Source organism: Bacillus rossius, chromosome 1, assembly GCF_032445375.1.
Source record: "Bacillus rossius redtenbacheri isolate Brsri chromosome 1, Brsri_v3, whole genome shotgun sequence".
NCBI lineage: Eukaryota > Metazoa > Arthropoda > Insecta > Phasmatodea > Bacillidae > Bacillus > Bacillus rossius.
In genome coordinates, this window is record NC_086330.1 from 143727927 (window position 1) to 143745554 (window position 17628).

The 17628-nt window shown below is 38.1% G+C and overlaps 2 protein-coding genes across 2 annotated transcripts in view; both read left to right on the forward strand.

Annotated features, from left to right (window-relative positions):
• Positions 1 to 15549, forward strand: part of LOC134529544 (15-hydroxyprostaglandin dehydrogenase [NAD(+)]-like) — a 38564-nt gene extending 23015 nt beyond the window's left edge. The window contains exons 6-7 of the mRNA XM_063363751.1: positions 12899 to 13053; positions 15048 to 15549. Of these exons, the coding sequence (XP_063219821.1) occupies positions 12899 to 13053; positions 15048 to 15189 (297 nt within the window). The 3' untranslated portion in view covers positions 15190 to 15549. The remainder of the gene's footprint in view (positions 1 to 12898; positions 13054 to 15047) is intronic.
• Positions 15550 to 16757: 1208 nt separating this feature from the next.
• Positions 16758 to 17628, forward strand: part of LOC134537073 (uncharacterized) — a 67300-nt gene continuing 66429 nt past the window's right edge. Inside the window, exon 1 of the mRNA XM_063377354.1 lies at positions 16758 to 16834. Coding sequence (XP_063233424.1) covers positions 16826 to 16834 — 9 coding nt within the window. The 5' untranslated portion in view covers positions 16758 to 16825. The remainder of the gene's footprint in view (positions 16835 to 17628) is intronic.

Here is a 17628-nt window from a genome sequence, read left to right on the forward strand (position 1 = left end):
ATGGAGTCCTTGGTTCAAACCCGTTGAGGGGGGGATGGCGATAGGTCCCTCCTCCTGGGACGCCACCAGCAGACTGACTTTCCACCACTACCACCAAGTCAGATATTACGGCAGCTAGCATGACCTCACATCCGCCATCTTTGAACCGCCATATTGTTTTTGTCTCCAGGAGGTCGCTCATATTGGATAATGCAATTTCAACCATCTTGTTTTCAGTACTCAATACAAGGAATGCTAGTGTCATGTAGTGCAAACATCATCTTCTGGAGGGCACTGCTGCCCTCTTGTTTGTAAAACTCGATACTAAGAATGCTAGTGTCACGTAGTACACACATAATCAGCTAGAGGGTGCTGCCACCATATGGTTTAATTTCTACCCGCTAGAGTCCAGTAGTATTTATCATCGTGACATCAGGACGTTGCTCATCAGTCACTGAGGTTCGTCCGTTTTTGAACTGTTTTACTTACTTATCAAAATTTCCGCGAATCATACAGTTTTCACTATACTGTAAAACATTTTAAATAATATTTTAGCCAGTTTTTCACCTTCAGAAAGTAAAAAAAAAAAAAAAATGATTAGGTACTGAACGTTGTTCAACTAATGTGGAAACTTCAAGCGGACACGTCATTGTTAAATGCAATATTGAGGCTTTATACGACTTTTTTTTATCCGTCAGCTGTTCTCAGCTCATCCAAGTGATGCAAACATAAAGTCATGAAAGTACAAAACTCTTCCTACAAACTGTTTTATTTCTACTTCAATTTGTCTCTTTAATTATTGAATGGCCCTCGTATTAAAAAAAAAAAATTTCAAGCAGAAAAATAAGAGTCTTCAAACTGTCGGACCTACAGTATGGATAAAACCTATTACAAGAAAACAAACCAAATAACTAAGCTTCTTTTACATATACTTTTGGACCAAAAATCCCTGAAAAGTGCTTTATGCTTACAACAAGACCAAGAGGTGCTAAACTATTCATTCACCAGTCCTCAGTATATACTTGAATACTACAATAAACGAAAATAACGTACGTTTGGACGAATATTCGACAAAAACGACTAATATTCGACAAAAAGAGGCACATTTGAAAGTATATTCAAATAATTAATATAAGATCCCATCAGAAGGATATGATCCCATAAGTAGTATACGATCGACAGGATATGTTAGATACGATCCCATTATTAGATATATGATCCCGTCAGTAGGGATACTATTTCATCAGTGGGATGTTATCTAATCAGTAGGATAAGATCCCATCGACAGGGATACGATCTCATCAGACGGATAAGATCCCATCAAAGGGATACGATCTCATCAGTAGGATACGATCCCATCAAAGTGATATGATCCCATCAGTAGTATACAATGGACAGGATACGGTAGATACTATCTCATTAGTGGATATACGATTCCATCAAAGGGATAAAATTCCATCAGTAGGATACGATACTACCGACATCACTACGCACATGTAATGACAAGGACGTACATTCGCACGAACATTCGACAAAGAGGACTCAATTCGACAAAAAAAAAGACGCACATTTGGCCGAAAATTTAACAGAAAACCCACATTCGACAAAAAATGACTCACATCTGCAAGAACATTCAACTAAGTAGGATACGATCCCATCAGAGGGACACGATCTCATTAGTAGGAAATTTCATTTCTTAAACGCTTGGCCATCAGGAGATCCTAATTGCGTCACTTTAATTTCTATTCGAGCCCTACATATAATGTGTAAGTAATATAGCTTGGCCGGTCCGGAAACAGGCCTCAGGCGGTGGATTGAGATTGTCGGTCCGCCATCTTGGATTGTGACGTCACGGCGGCCATCTTGGATGGTTGTGACCTTGACCTTTGACCTTGACCTTGAATTTGATCCTCAAAATCCGCCAAAATTGGGCAAAATTTGCCCCAAAATTCCTCAAAAATTGCCAAAATTTCCATTTCTGTGGAAAAAAGTTCCGCCAAAAAATTTCAAAAAATTCCACAAATTAAAAATTTTTTTTTTCGAGGGAAAAACTTCCCGTTTCGAGGGAAAAATTCCCGTTTTTAGTCCTTAAAAATCCCAGCGGCTGAAAATTCCTAAAACTGGCTTAAGCATCCTTAACTCAAGCCTCAGTTAAGCCATTTCTAGGAATAAGGATACCATGACCGCCATCTTGGATAATGTCGCCACCGTTGCAATTTTAGTTACGGTCGCCATCTTTAAAATCTTCATTTACTATCCGATTTTAATGAATTTTTTTTTAAAAATTATAAAAAAATTCAAATAATAAAATTTTAATAAAAAATATTTAAAAAGCATACATTAACGACACGGAGCTCGGAGTCCGTGGTTCGAACCCGGTGGGTGCAAAAAAAATTAAAAATGACGACAGATCCTTCCCCCTAGGTGGATGCTGGCAGACTGACCCCCACCACTTTTACCAATGCACATATACCATCAGGTAGTATGACGTCATGTCCGCCATATTATCTTCGATGCTGGAAGCCAACATCATTGTATCGTCGGCTAGAGTGCGCTGACACCATGCTAGTTTAATTCTTACCCACTAGAGTGCAGTAATCATTTATTACTGTGACACCCGCCATCTTGTCATTTGGCCGCCATCTTGAAAATCCGTAATTATTTAGCTAGAAATTCGGGAAAAGTTCCAAAATTCATTAAATAAATCACTCATTAATTTACATATTGATTCGATCGATTCCCGTCCTCGGTTCGATACCCGATCGTTGCAATAATGTTTAATCTTATGTAAAAAAATAATTTAAATAAACCATGTTCAACATTCGTAAAGAGACTCTAAATCCTCTACGACCACCATCCTATCAGACATCAAGACCACCATATTGGAAATGTGTAATTTTAATGCTAGAGATCCGGGAAAAAGTTCAGAAATCATTAAATAAATTTCCGATCAATATACTGATTAATTAGATCGACTAAGGTCCTTGGTACGATCTAGGATGATGCAAAAAAAATTAAATATAACATCAATTTAACATAAAAGTAACAGGTTCGAGGAATTAAACACCGCAAGTTCTTTTACAAACATAATATTTATTACATAATTTCTATTCTACTACAGGATCACTTACGAAAGCCAGCAATCTTATAATCATTTAGTTCCGCAGCGGTGTGAAATGACTAATTCTTAGCTCCAATCGGTTTATACTAGACAGAGTCCAGCCAGAACCTTTACAGACATAGTCCACCTCTTCTTGACAGAGTTTCTGGATACCGTTTTTAACAATTTGCTTCACATCGTTAGAACTGTAAATTACTGCAGCCGATGTCTTGAATGCACACTTCTTCACTTTGTCATCGAACGGATATGGCTTTCCATATATACAGTCCAACCACAAGTTATATTTCAAAGGTCCGTTTGTTGCTACATCATCAGTAAGCTGATTGATTATCTTCTGTCTGATATCGTCAAGAAAATTACAACTGTCCGACTCACCGAACGTATTTAGATAATAGTAGTCTTTCAACGTTCCACGAAATGCAGACTGCGCCAAGTAGAAGCCATTTCGTTCACTTGTAATGCTCCGAACACAGTCTTAGGTTTAGTTCCATGTTCAGACGTCATAACAATCGGTTGCTGGGCATCTGTTTTTTTGGTTGTACACTTTCGTGTCTCCAATCTAAAGCGAGGAGTCGAAATGTCGGCAGGTAGTTCAGCAGTAGGAGCACAGACTCCACCTTTACATTTTTTCGCATGATGTCGCAAACTATCGATTCGAGTAAACCATTCATGACAATCATCACATCGAAACTTTATACGAGAAGGATTCTTTTTGCATTTGCTCCGCTCATGACTTCGTGCATCATGGAAAAATGCGAACGACGTATCACAGTAGCTGCAAGGATACCGTGCTGATGTAGACGAACCTTTCAGACCCGATCCAGATATGGACGTTGCAACAGTAGTACCATTTCCAGGCATAATCTTATGAACATCGATGCATCGCTGTTGCACCGAAACCTTTACTTTCTGCCGCACAGCAGGACCTTTACATGCCTTCATGTGCGTTTTCATATTATATTTTCTGGCAAACTGCTTATGACATTTCTCACAAACAAACATTTTACGATATAGGTTCTTGACACATTCGCTCCTCTCGTGTCGCCGAGCATTGCTGTTGTTTGAGAAAATCTTGTCGCAGTAACAGCACCGATGTTCGCTAGTTGTCAAATCAGCATCCATTGAAGTCTCCATCGAGGTCGTATCGTCGATCGTCGTGGTTTCCTGCACATCCAGCTCAGTAGTTATTAAGCTATCTTCTGCTGGTGGTATCACATCTATTGAAATCTCCTCCAATGTTGACGTCGTCGTCGTTGCCAACGAGATCTGCTCCACCATTGTCATCGCTGACGTCAAGGTTCCCGTAGACGATGGTACAACGTCCATCGAGTTCGACGTTAAAGTCGGTAAAGATGCCATCGAGTTCTCAAGAACAGGTAATTACGCGACTTATGCACCAGATGAAATAATCTAGGTGATCCTTACACCGTCGACGACAGTAACAAACTGACCGACCTGCTGTCTAGGACTCGCTTATATACATGCACCGGATGGAATAATACGCTAGTCAAATCAAGAATCATTTACAATAATACTAGAGTCAAAACAACATAAAAAATAGAAGGACCAACAACGAAAAGGCAGCACATTCGGAAGCACCGACAACGAAAAGGCAGCACATTTGGAAGCACCGACAACGAAAAGGCAGCACATTTGGAAGCACCGACAACGAAAAGGCAGCACATTTGGAAGCACCGACAACGAAAAGGCAGCACATTTGGAAGCACCGACAACGAAAAGGCAGCACATTTGGAAGCACCGACAACGAAAAGGCAGCACCGACAACGAAAAGGCAGCACATTTGGAAGCACCGACAACGAAAAGGCAGCACATTTGGAAGCACCGACAACGAAAAGGCAGCACCGACACCGAAAAGGCAGCACATTTGGAAGCACCGACAACGAAAAGGCAGCACCGACAACGAAAAGGCAGCACATTTGGAAGCACCGACAAAGAAAAGGCAGCACCGACAACGAAAAGGCAGCACATTTGGAAGCACCGACAACGAAAAGGCCGCACCGCCAACGAAAAGGAAGCACATTTGGAAGCACCGACAACGAAAAGGTCGCACCGCCAACGAAAAGGAAGCACATTTGGAAGCACCGACAACGAAAAGGAAGCACCATCAACGAAAAGGCCGCACCGCCAACGAAAAGGAAGCACATTTGGAAGCACCGACAACGAAAAGGCAGCACCGCCAACGAAAAGGAAGCACATTTGGAAGCACCGACAAAGAAAAGGCAGCACCGCCAACGAAAAGGAAGCACATTTGGAAGCACCGACAACGAAAAGGCAGCACCATCGACGAAAAGGAAGCACATTAATTTGTCATTGACTCCAATATTCATTGGCTCCAATATTCATTAGCTCCAATATTCATTGGCTCCAATATTCATTGACTCCAATATCCATGAGCTCCAATATCAATTGGCTCGAATTGCTCCAAAAGGTTCCATCAGCCTTTTGGCTCCAACAGTTTTTTGGCTCCGATAGTCATTGGCTCCAATAGTCTTTGGCTACAATATTCATTGGCTCCAATAATCATTGACTGCAATATTCATTGGTTCCAATATTCATTGGCTCCAATATTCATTGGCTCCAATATTCAATGGCTCCAATATTCATTGACTCCAATATTCATTGGCTCCATCAGTCATTGACAACTACAGTCTTTTGGTCCCAAAAGTCTTTTGGCTCCAAATATATTAGGCTAGAATTCTTCGAGTCTAAGAGACTATGAGACCACATGGTTACAGAACTACGTGACTACGAATCTTCAAGTTTACGAGACTGCGAGGCTACAGAGCTACGAAGCCTCTAGCACACAGGTTTACGTGACTGCGAGGATACAGGACTACCAGTCTGCATGAGTACTTGACTACGAAGCTACTCGTCTACAAGGCTACAATTACAGCATCTGTTTTCGTCAGAATTTTCTCTTTTGCTCCAACTGCACCACCAGCATTATGTTATAAGATTACAAGGCCGCCTGCTTACGTAGCTTCAAGTCTACGAGGATACTTGGATACGTAGCTTCAATTCTACGAGGTCCTAAGACTTCATGACTACGCGACTTCGAGCCATGAGGTTACGAGATTACGTGACTACGAATCTTCATGTTTACGAGACTGCGAGGCTACAGAGCTACGAAGCCTCTAGAAAACGAGTTTACGTGACTGCGTGGATACAGGAATACAAGTCTGCATGAGTTCTTGACTACGAAGCTACTCGTCTGCAAGGCTCCAATTGACACATCTGTCTTCGATGGAATTTTCTCTTTTGCTACATCTACACCATCAGCATTATGTTATAAGATTACAAAGCTACTTGCTTACGTAGCTTCAAGTCTACGAGGCTCCAATACATCATGACTACGAGACTACGAACCATGAGGTTACGAGACTATGCGATTGCAAGTCTTCAAGGTTACGTCATCGCGAGGCTATAGGACTACGAAGCTTCCAGAACGCATGGTTACGAGAATGCATGACTAATTGACCGCATGGCTACGAAACTTTATGTCTCTAACTGACTACAATAGTACTATTCAGTGGTGAGAGTTAATTTATTTCATGCAAAGGTACTTGCTGCAAGCAGTTCCGCTTTTCAACATCAGATGACGTCATGTTTTGCTTGCAGGTAAAATAATATTTATTTATTTTATGCAGGATGCGGGTTGTTCACTATCGGTCGCATAAGAAGAATGGCATCGATAGTCTTCAAGGAGAAGGAAGTTCGTCCTTCCTGCTAGTGCTTCTCAGATTTCTCACGGTCCGCCATCTTGGATTGCGACGTCACGGCTGCCATCTTGGATGGGTGTGACTTTGACCTTTGACCGAAACCGCAGGAATGATCGCAAGCACACGGATTAACCATCATAATATTGATAAGAATAATCAGGAGCACACGGAGAAAACCATCATAATATTGGCAAGAATAATCAAGATCACACGGTGAATAACGACACATGTTTTCTTTGATATCATAAAATTACAGGAAAAAAATATTTAAAAATAAAAATAAATTAATAAAAAATTTTAAAATAAAAACAAAAAATACATAAGATTCTGCTAGCTTGTAAACTTATCATTGTTGAGCAAAGATAGAGTTCTAGTACAAGCCAGAATTTTATGTATTTTTTGTTTTTATTTTAAAATTTTTTATTAATTTATTTTTATTTTTAAATATTTTTTTCCTGTAATTTTATGATATCAAAGAAAACATGTGTCGTTTTTCTCCGTGTGCTCCTGATTATTCTTGCCAATATTATGATGGTTTTCTCCGTGTGCTCCTGATTATTCTTATCAATATTATGATGGTTAATCCGTGTGCTTGCGATCATTCCTGCGGTTTCGGTCAAAGGTCAAAGTCACACCCATCCAAGATGGCAGCCGTGACGTCGCAATCCAAGATGGCGGACCGTGAGAAATCTGAGAAGCACTAGCAGGAAGGACGAACTTCCTTCTCCTTGAAGACTATCGATGCCATTCTTCTTATGCGACCGATAGTGAACAACCCGCATCCTGCATAAAATAAATAAATATTATTTTACCTGCAAGCAAAACATGACGTCATCTGATGTTGAAAAGCGGAACTGCTTGCAGCAAGTACCTTTGCATGAAATAAATTAACTCTCACCACTGAATAGTGCTATTGTAGTCAGTTAGAGACATAAAGTTTCGTAGCCATGCGGTCAATTAGTCATGCATTCTCGTAACCATGCGTTCTGGAAGCTTCGTAGTCCTATAGCCTCGCGATGACGTAACCTTGAAGACTTGCAATCGCATAGTCTCGTAACCTCATGGTTCGTAGTCTCGTAGTCATGATGTATTGGAGCCTCGTAGACTTGAAGCTACGTAAGCAAGTAGCTTTGTAATCTTATAACATAATGCTGATGGTGTAGATGTAGCAAAAGAGAAAATTCCATCGAAGACAGATGTGTCAATTGGAGCCTTGCAGACGAGTAGCTTCGTAGTCAAGAACTCATGCAGACTTGTATTCCTGTATCCACGCAGTCACGTAAACTCGTTTTCTAGAGGCTTCGTAGCTCTGTAGCCTCGCAGTCTCGTAAACATGAAGATTCGTAGTCACGTAATCTCGTAACCTCATGGCTCGAAGTCACGTAGTCATGAAGTCTTAGGACCTCGTAGAATTGAAGCTACGTATCCAAGTATCCTCGTAGACTTGAAGCTACGTAAGCAGGCGGCCTTGTAATCTTATAACATAATGCTGGTGGTGCAGTTGGAGCAAAAGAGAAAATTCTGACGAAAACAGATGCTGTAATTGTAGCCTTGTAGACGAGTAGCTTCGTAGTCAAGTACTCATGCAGACTGGTAGTCCTGTATCCTCGCAGTCACGTAAACCTGTGTGCTAGAGGCTTCGTAGCTCTGTAGCCTCGCAGTCTCGTAAACTTGAAGATTCGTAGTCACGTAGTTCTGTAACCATGTGGTCTCATAGTCTCTTAGACTCGAAGAATTCTAGCCTAATATATTTGGAGCCAAAAGACTTTTGGGACCAAAAGACTGTAGTTGTCAATGACTGATGGAGCCAATGAATATTGGAGTCAATGAATATTGGAGCCATTGAATATTGGAGCCAATGAATATTGGAGCCAATGAATATTGGAACCAATGAATATTGCAGTCAATGATTATTGGAGCCAATGAATATTGTAGCCAAAGACTATTGGAGCCAATGACTATCGGAGCCAAAAAACTGTTGGAGCCAAAAGGCTGATGGAACCTTTTGGAGCAATTCGAGCCAATTGATATTGGAGCTCATGGATATTGGAGTCAATGAATATTGGAGCCAATGAATATTGGAGCTAATGAATATTGGAGCCAATGAATATTGGAGTCAATGACAAATTAATGTGCTTCCTTTTCGTCGATGGTGCTGCCTTTTCGTTGTCGGTGCTTCCAAATGTGCTTCCTTTTCGTTGGCGGTGCTGCCTTTTCTTTGTCGGTGCTTCCAAATGTGCTTCCTTTTCGTTGGCGGTGCTGCCTTTTCGTTGTCGGTGCTTCCAAATGTGCTTCCTTTTCGTTGGCGGTGCGGCCTTTTCGTTGATGGTGCTTCCGTTTCGTTGTTGGTGCTTCCAAATGTGCTTCCTTTTCGTTGGCGGTGCGACCTTTTCGTTGTCGGTGCTTCCAAATGTGCTTCCTTTTCGTTGGCGGTGCGGCCTTTTCGTTGTCGGTGCTTCCAAATGTGCTGCCTTTTCGTTGTCGGTGCTGCCTTTTCTTTGTCGGTGCTTCCAAATGTGCTGCCTTTTCGTTGTCGGTGCTTCCAAATGTGCTGCCTTTTCGTTGTCGGTGCTGCCTTTTCGTTGTCGGTGCTTCCAAATGTGCTGCCTTTTCGGTGTCGGTGCTGCCTTTTCGTTGTCGGTGCTTCCAAATGTGCTGCCTTTTCGTTGTCGGTGCTTCCAAATGTGCTGCCTTTTCGTTGTCGGTGCTGCCTTTTCGTTGTCGGTGCTTCCAAATGTGCTGCCTTTTCGTTGTCGGTGCTTCCAAATGTGCTGCCTTTTCGTTGTCGGTGCTTCCAAATGTGCTGCCTTTTCGTTGTCGGTGCTTCCAAATGTGCTGCCTTTTCGTTGTCGGTGCTTCCAAATGTGCTGCCTTTTCGTTGTCGGTGCTTCCGAATGTGCTGCCTTTTCGTTGTTGGTCCTTCTATTTTTTATGTTGTTTTGACTCTAGTATTATTGTAAATGATTCTTGATTTGACTAGCGTATTATTCCATCCGGTGCATGTATATAAGCGAGTCCTAGACAGCAGGTCGGTCAGTTTGTTACTGTCGTCGACGGTGTAAGGATCACCTAGATTATTTCATCTGGTGCATAAGTCGCGTAATTACCTGTTCTTGAGAACTCGATGGCATCTTTACCGACTTTAACGTCGAACTCGATGGACGTTGTACCATCGTCTACGGGAACCTTGACGTCAGCGATGACAATGGTGGAGCAGATCTCGTTGGCAACGACGACGACGTCAACATTGGAGGAGATTTCAATAGATGTGATACCACCAGCAGAAGATAGCTTAATAACTACTGAGCTGGATGTGCAGGAAACCACGACGATCGACGATACGACCTCGATGGAGACTTCAATGGATGCTGATTTGACAACTAGCGAACATCGGTGCTGTTACTGCGACAAGATTTTCTCAAACAACAGCAATGCTCGGCGACACGAGAGGAGCGAATGTGTCAAGAACCTATATCGTAAAATGTTTGTTTGTGAGAAATGTCATAAGCAGTTTGCCAGAAAAGATAATATGAAAACGCACATGAAGGCATGTAAAGGTCCTGCTGTGCGGCAGAAAGTAAAGGTTTCGGTGCAACAGCGATGCATCGATGTTCATAAGAGTATGCCTGGAAATGGTACTACTGTTGCAACGTCCATATCTGGATCGGGTCTGAAAGGTTCGTCTACATCAGCACGGTATCCTTGCAGCTACTGTGATACGTCGTTCGCATTTTTCCATGATGCACGAAGTCATGAGCGGAGCAAATGCAAAAAGAATCCTTCTCGTATAAAGTTTCGATGTGATGATTGTCATGAATGGTTTACTCGAATCGATAGTTTGCGACATCATGCGAAAAAATGTAAAGGTGGAGTCTGTGCTCCTACTGCTGAACTACCTGCCGACATTTCGACTCCTCGCTTTAGATTGGAGACACGAAAGTGTACAACCAAAAAAACAGATGCCCAGCAACCGATTGTTATGACGTCTGAACATGGAACTAAACCTAAGACTGTGTTCGGAGCATTACAAGTGAACGAAATGGCTTCTACTTGGCGCAGTCTGCATTTCGTGGAACGTTGAAAGACTACTATTATCTAAATACGTTCGGTGAGTCGGACAGTTGTAATTTTCTTGACGATATCAGACAGAAGATAATCAATCAGCTTACTGATGATGTAGCAACAAACGGACCTTTGAAATATAACTTGTGGTTGGACTGTATATATGGAAAGCCATATCCGTTCGATGACAAAGTGAAGAAGTGTGCATTCAAGACATCGGCTGCAGTAATTTACAGTTCTAACGATGTGAAGCAAACTGTTAAAAACGGTATCCAGATTCTCTGTCAAGAAGAGGTGGACTATGTCTGTAAAGGTTCTGGCTGGACTCTGTCTAGTATAAACCGATTGGAGCTAAGAATTAGTCATTTCACACCGCTGCGGAACTAAATGATTATAAGATTGCTGGCTTTCGTAAGTGATCCTGTAGTAGAATAGAAATTATGTAATAAATATTATGTTTGTAAAAGAACTTGCGGTGTTTAATTCCTCGAACCTGTTACTTTTATGTTAAATTGATGTTATATTTAATTTTTTTTGCATCATCCTAGATCGTACCAAGGACCTTAGTCGATCTAATTAATCAGTATATTGATCTGAAATTTATTTAATGATTTCTGAACTTTTTCCCGGATCTCTAGCATTAAAATTACACATTTCCAATATGGTGGTCTTGATGTCTGATAGGATGGTGGTCGTAGAGGATTTAGAGTCTCTTTACGAATGTTGAACATGGTTTATTTAAATTATTTTTTTTACATAAGATTAAACATTATTGCAACGATCGGGTATCGAACCGAGGACGGGAATCGATCGAATCAATATGTAAATTAATGAGTGATTTATTTAATGAATTTTGGAACTTTTCCCGAATTTCTAGCTAAATAATTACGGATTTTCAAGATGGCGGCCAAATGACAAGATGGCGGGTGTCACAGTAATAAATGATTACTGCACTCTAGTGGGTAAGAATTAAACTAGCATGGTGTCAGCGCACTCTAGCCGACGATACAATGATGTTGGCTTCCAGCATCGAAGATAAGATGGCGGACATGACGTCATACTACCTGATGGTATATGTGCATTGGTAAAAGTGGTGGGGGTCAGTCTGCCAGCATCCACCTAGGGGGAAGGATCTGTCGTCATTTTTAATTTTTTTTGCACCCACCGGGTTCGAACCACGGACTCCGAGCTCCGTGTCGTTAATGTATGCTTTTTAAATATTTTTTATTAAAATTTTATTATTTGAATTTTTTTATTTTTTTTAAAAAAAAATTCATTAAAATCGGATAGTAAATGAAGATTTTAAAGATGGCGACCGTAACTAAAATTTCAACGGTGGCGACATAATCCAAGATGGCGGTCATGGTATCCTTATTCCTAGAAATGGCTTAACTGAGGCTTGAGTTAAGGATGCTTAAGCCAGTTTTAGGAATTTTCAGCCGCTGGGATTTTTAAGGACTAAAAACGGGAATTTTTCCCTCGAAACGGGAAATTTTTCCCTCGAAAAAATAAATTTTTAATTTGTGGAATTTTTTGAAATTTTTTGGCGGAACTTTTTTCCACAGAAATGGAAATTTTGGCGATTTTTGAGGAATTTTGGGGCAAATTTTGCCCAATTTTGGCGGATTTTGAGGATCAAATTCAAGGTCAAGGTCAAAGGTCAAGGTCACAACCATCCAAGATGGCCGCCGTGACGTCACAATCCAAGATGGCGGACCGACAATCTCAATCCACCGCCTGAGGCCTGTTTCCGGACCGGCCAAGCTATACTACTTGTGTATCCGGACTAAATTGATGCGACCGATTAGCCAACCTCTCCTGGTTAGTTAAAACAAATAGAGCTCTCAAAATATTACCAGGGAGAAAGGTGACAAGCACGCCAGGAAAAGTTTGTGACAACAATACAGGGACAAGTTTAAAAGCTTCTGCTTCGTTTATAGTTTCTACCAAAACCGAAAATTACTTCGTGCATATTTTGTTTTATTTTTTCTTCCAGGCTCCATTTCATGAAGCTCGTACTGGGGTCCGCGTGCTCACCTTGTGTCCAGGTGTGACTCACACCTCTCTGGTGACAGACTCGCATCTCTATGTCATGGATGAGAACTGGAAACAAGAACTGAAGAAATTTTTCACTGATTTTCCTTCACAAACGTAAGAAGTAAACAAGTTGTTGATATTTATTATAATTTTTGAAGTTATAATTATTTAGGCGCGCTATAAAAAAATTATGAGAGAGAATTTTTACGATGCACGTGCATCATGAATTGAAATTTTCACAGGATGAAAAAAAGGTTACACAGAAATAAATATTTATATATATGCTCTTAATCATATACTTTAGCGATTGATATTGAATACTAGTCCATATAATTAAAACATTTATTGATTGTGAATATAAATGGTATAAATTGTAATTATAACTTTATCAAGTGTATTTATAAATTTTAGCATGTATTTTCAAATGTATTTATACAAGTAAGGTTATGTTTCCACATGCATAGTTTATTTTCTTTATATATTGTTACTTCATTTTTAATAATCAATTCAATTAATAAATTATAATAAAAGTTTAGCATATTAATGGTTTGAAATATTAATTAAAATTAATCTCGATTATTTTACTAAATTGAATGAATACATTTTACTCATATTTATATTAATATTAAATACTTAAAGTATTTATTTTAATTTTTAAAATTTTATTGAATTTATACTTTATCAACAATATTTATAATATCACTTCAGTCCATTTATTATTTTTTATTAATTAATTGCATACAAAATTAAAGTTACATTTTTATTACATTCAGTAAGTAAAACTTCTAACGCACGTACATAAGTAGACGTGCCCATTGTTTTTAATATTTCACTTTTATTAATATAAATTGTTAATAATTACAGATTTTGTCTTATAAAACCACTACGAATGTATTTTAATCATGTACTATTTTGAATATTACATTAATTTTAATGCTAGTTTTTCCTAAATTATTTATTTTTTATTTTAACTGTATTCATTTGGTAATGGGTTGTAGCTGATAGCTTGCTCATCCGCTTCTACCATTTACTTTTTTTTTCTTCCTCATTTTCCTTTCATGTTTATGTTGTTTATATTGATTTGTTTTTATATTTGTATAGTACAAACCTATTTTTGACCAGGTCTGTTGGCTAGTACTTAATAAATAAATAAATTAATAAATCTGTATTAAAGCTATCATTATGAAACCGTATGGCTTTTATGTCACTAGCAGAAACCCGCGGACGTTGTCTTGGCAGTGTTTAATTATTTACCTCTATGTATTTAAAATGGGTGGTTTGTCTGTAATTTTTATATAATTTTATCACAGTCACAATCCCTATTTAATGTTATTGAGGATTAATAACAGTAAAAATCATAATATACCTATTTTCATAGCGATTGGTTGAACGGAATAGAAGTTGATGCACTGCAGCGCTATCTATTGGCGAGTTATAGCAAAATGGACAGTGTGAAAATTGAAAATATTCTCCGTGTTTAAATGCCGATATATATAATAAAATTGATATATATATATATATATATATATATATATATATATATATATATATAAATTTTCATGGTGATCGGTTGAACGGTGGAGAAGTTGATGCGCAGCACTGCTATATAGCGGCGAGTTACAACAAAAACTTCTCAATAAAAACAATCAGATGTACTAACTAACATTCATTGCAATCGGTCAAACGGTGTTGGAGTTTATCAACGTCATAATTACCAACATCCATTTTTAGGTTCAAATATAACATTTAAATACTTACATAGCATTAATTTATTTTTATGACTAGCATTTAAGAATTTTTTACATTGTTTACTTAGTACTTATTGGCTTCTAGTTTAAGGACTCGTACGTGTGGATGATGAAGTGCCCTACGTTTCGGCGCTTGAAAATTTGGCTTGAAGATGTCTGCAACAGGGTATGCCGAAACATCGTTCACTTCGTCATGTTCACGAACGAGTCCTCAACTCAGAAGCAAGAAGTAGTTAGTGACCTTGACTTAGATACCTAGCCTTATTTCGTGACACAATTGTTTGGTTGTATTTTACCTGGGTTAAACGGCGTAAACCGGAATCTTACTGCGACAACCAACACTGTGAATGACATTTCCAGACCGGAGTGCGTCGCCACCGCCATGCTGCACATTCTGAAGAATGCGAAAAGCGGAAGCGTGTGGGTCATCGAAGGTGGCAAGCCTGTCTACGAGATCGAATTGCCAAACTACGAATCTTTAAAAGTTGGAAAAAAAAATTAAATTATTTTAAAGGATTTTTTTTTACTCTAAGGCTGACATACTAAAAAGCAAAATAACTTAATAATTAGTAGGCCTAATAGTAAAAAAATCTGAACAATTTTTTAAGAGTTTTATTATAGCACAAAGAATAATGTCTTTGTTGTTAAAATATTAATATAGTGAACAAGAACTCAAGTTTAAATAGTACGAAACTGTTTTGAAACTGTGAAGTGCGTGATATTTCATCAGATTTCTATCATAGCTATATGTTTAGGTGTATTTTTTGTAGCCATGTCAGAAAAAAATGCGCATGTCCTTACTATGGACTTAATTAAATTAAAATATCTAAATAAATCGACTTTTGATTGCATGTATGGGCAATAAGCAGCTTCCTTATTTAACCCATATTCTGAATGGTGGTGTGAAATTGTTTATTAGTTAAACATGTTTCTTTCCTTTATACATATATAGGCCTATAATATATAATTAACGAGGACACACGTAGCAAATTAACAAAGAAAAAATGCTTTGAATTTATATATATATACACACACACAAAAAAAGGACATAACATTGCGCAAATTACTCCCAGACTAATTAATATGTATACATATATATGGAGGTAACTTGTACAACATTAAGACTGTTTAATAAATAAATATGTGTGGAAGTAATTTGTGCAATATTACGTAATTTTTCATGTATAAATGCAGCAGACAAATGCATGTATATATATATATATATGAAAACTGATGTAGTTTCGCACAAATTACCTACAGACTGCTGCATAAAATAAAGAGATGGAAAAAATGTCTAGTTGGTTAACGAGAAATATCAGACAAAGGAGGTTAAAAAAAATTTATCTTAATATAAAATCATATGTTTACTTTTTAAGTTATTATTCCTCCTTAGAGTAGTATTACATATGTTTGAAAAGAGTGGGAATAATATGGTTTGAAGGACAAAAACAATCAATAACTCCCTTAAAAGAAACCGTTCAAGCCCTTTTGAAGTTCATGTTAACCTTCTTAAAACTATCTAAAATACTTTTGTCTGAAATAATTTTTGATATGGCCAAACCTTACTTTAAGGGATAGCCAAAATATGGTCACCAAACCAAAAGTATTTCATAAGTAGTCACTATATCTAATAATTTGTCCAACTTTTTTTTTTTTGTGGTTAAATGATTTAGCACTGTGATTTTCGGTTAGTAGACCTTAGGCAGACAGCCAGATAAAAGTGCATCAGGTCTAGTGGAAAGTCAATAAGTACAGAAAGGTGCATTAAATTTATCTCTGCAAGAACTTAGTGTAAATGACTAACGACAATACTACAGGCGAGATAACTCAAATCTCTGCTAGTGCAGTCTTCTCAAGGACGTGTTGAACAAGCGCATTGTGGAACAACAGGCAGTCAGGCAGTACAGCGTGCTGGCAAACGGACCGCACACGCAGTTACGACACATTAAGGTATGTTGATTCATTTGTTTAGAAATCATGGAATGCTGCACGTTTATCAAGAAAAGTGAGTACAAGTAAGATTTGATCATTATTTTCTTTTTACAGGGATGTAGTTTATTAAGTAAGAAGTGGTAAACTGAGTATTAAATAAACTCTGAAGCCACGTACTTTTGTGTATAGTTACAGATTTATTTACAATGTTAGAGGTAAGTAATTAATCTCAAGTAGCTCCTCTTAAAATTTACTCACGAATTCTTACGAATCATTTTTTAACTTGATATGACTACAGTTTTAACGGTAAACATCCATCAAATGAATTTATGGATAATATAGAAACAATTTAACCCAAATAGAACGCTACTGGGAGGTAGTGAAATTTAGTGAATATTTTACATGTCAAATTTCATGTTTGATATTGAAGAATCATAGCCTCTTACTGATGTACACAGTGTTTATCAATGTTTGCCACCACTAACATTTGTAATTGTTACAAAGTCAACATACTTTCTTAAGGTAATTAATAATTGGTATACTGACATACTTTAGTACGATTACTAAGTAAATATTGTGAAACAAATAGTAAAAAATGCATAACACCCATATTGATGTTTAACTGAAATTTGTCATACCTTGATTTTAAACTTTATTCGACATTCTCAAACCAATTTTAATGAAATTAATGTAAAATAATTGGTGTATATTGCGTATGTTTTACAGCTACTCAAATAATGAAACAAAGAACATTTTGATAATGGTCTCTTTTATCATATACCTACTTTTATGTAAAAGATAGCATCTCAGAATTTTTACTGTTTGTACATAACTATTACACAACATATAGATAATTCTGGAAGTGCAATATGTCAAGAAACAACACAGCACATTCAAGACAAAAATTACTACAAAAAAGACTAAACGAAAAAAAAAATCATAAATCCAGCAAAAAACGAGGAAGATTAGATATTCTCAAAGAGGTCATACTTACGGACACAGTCACTTG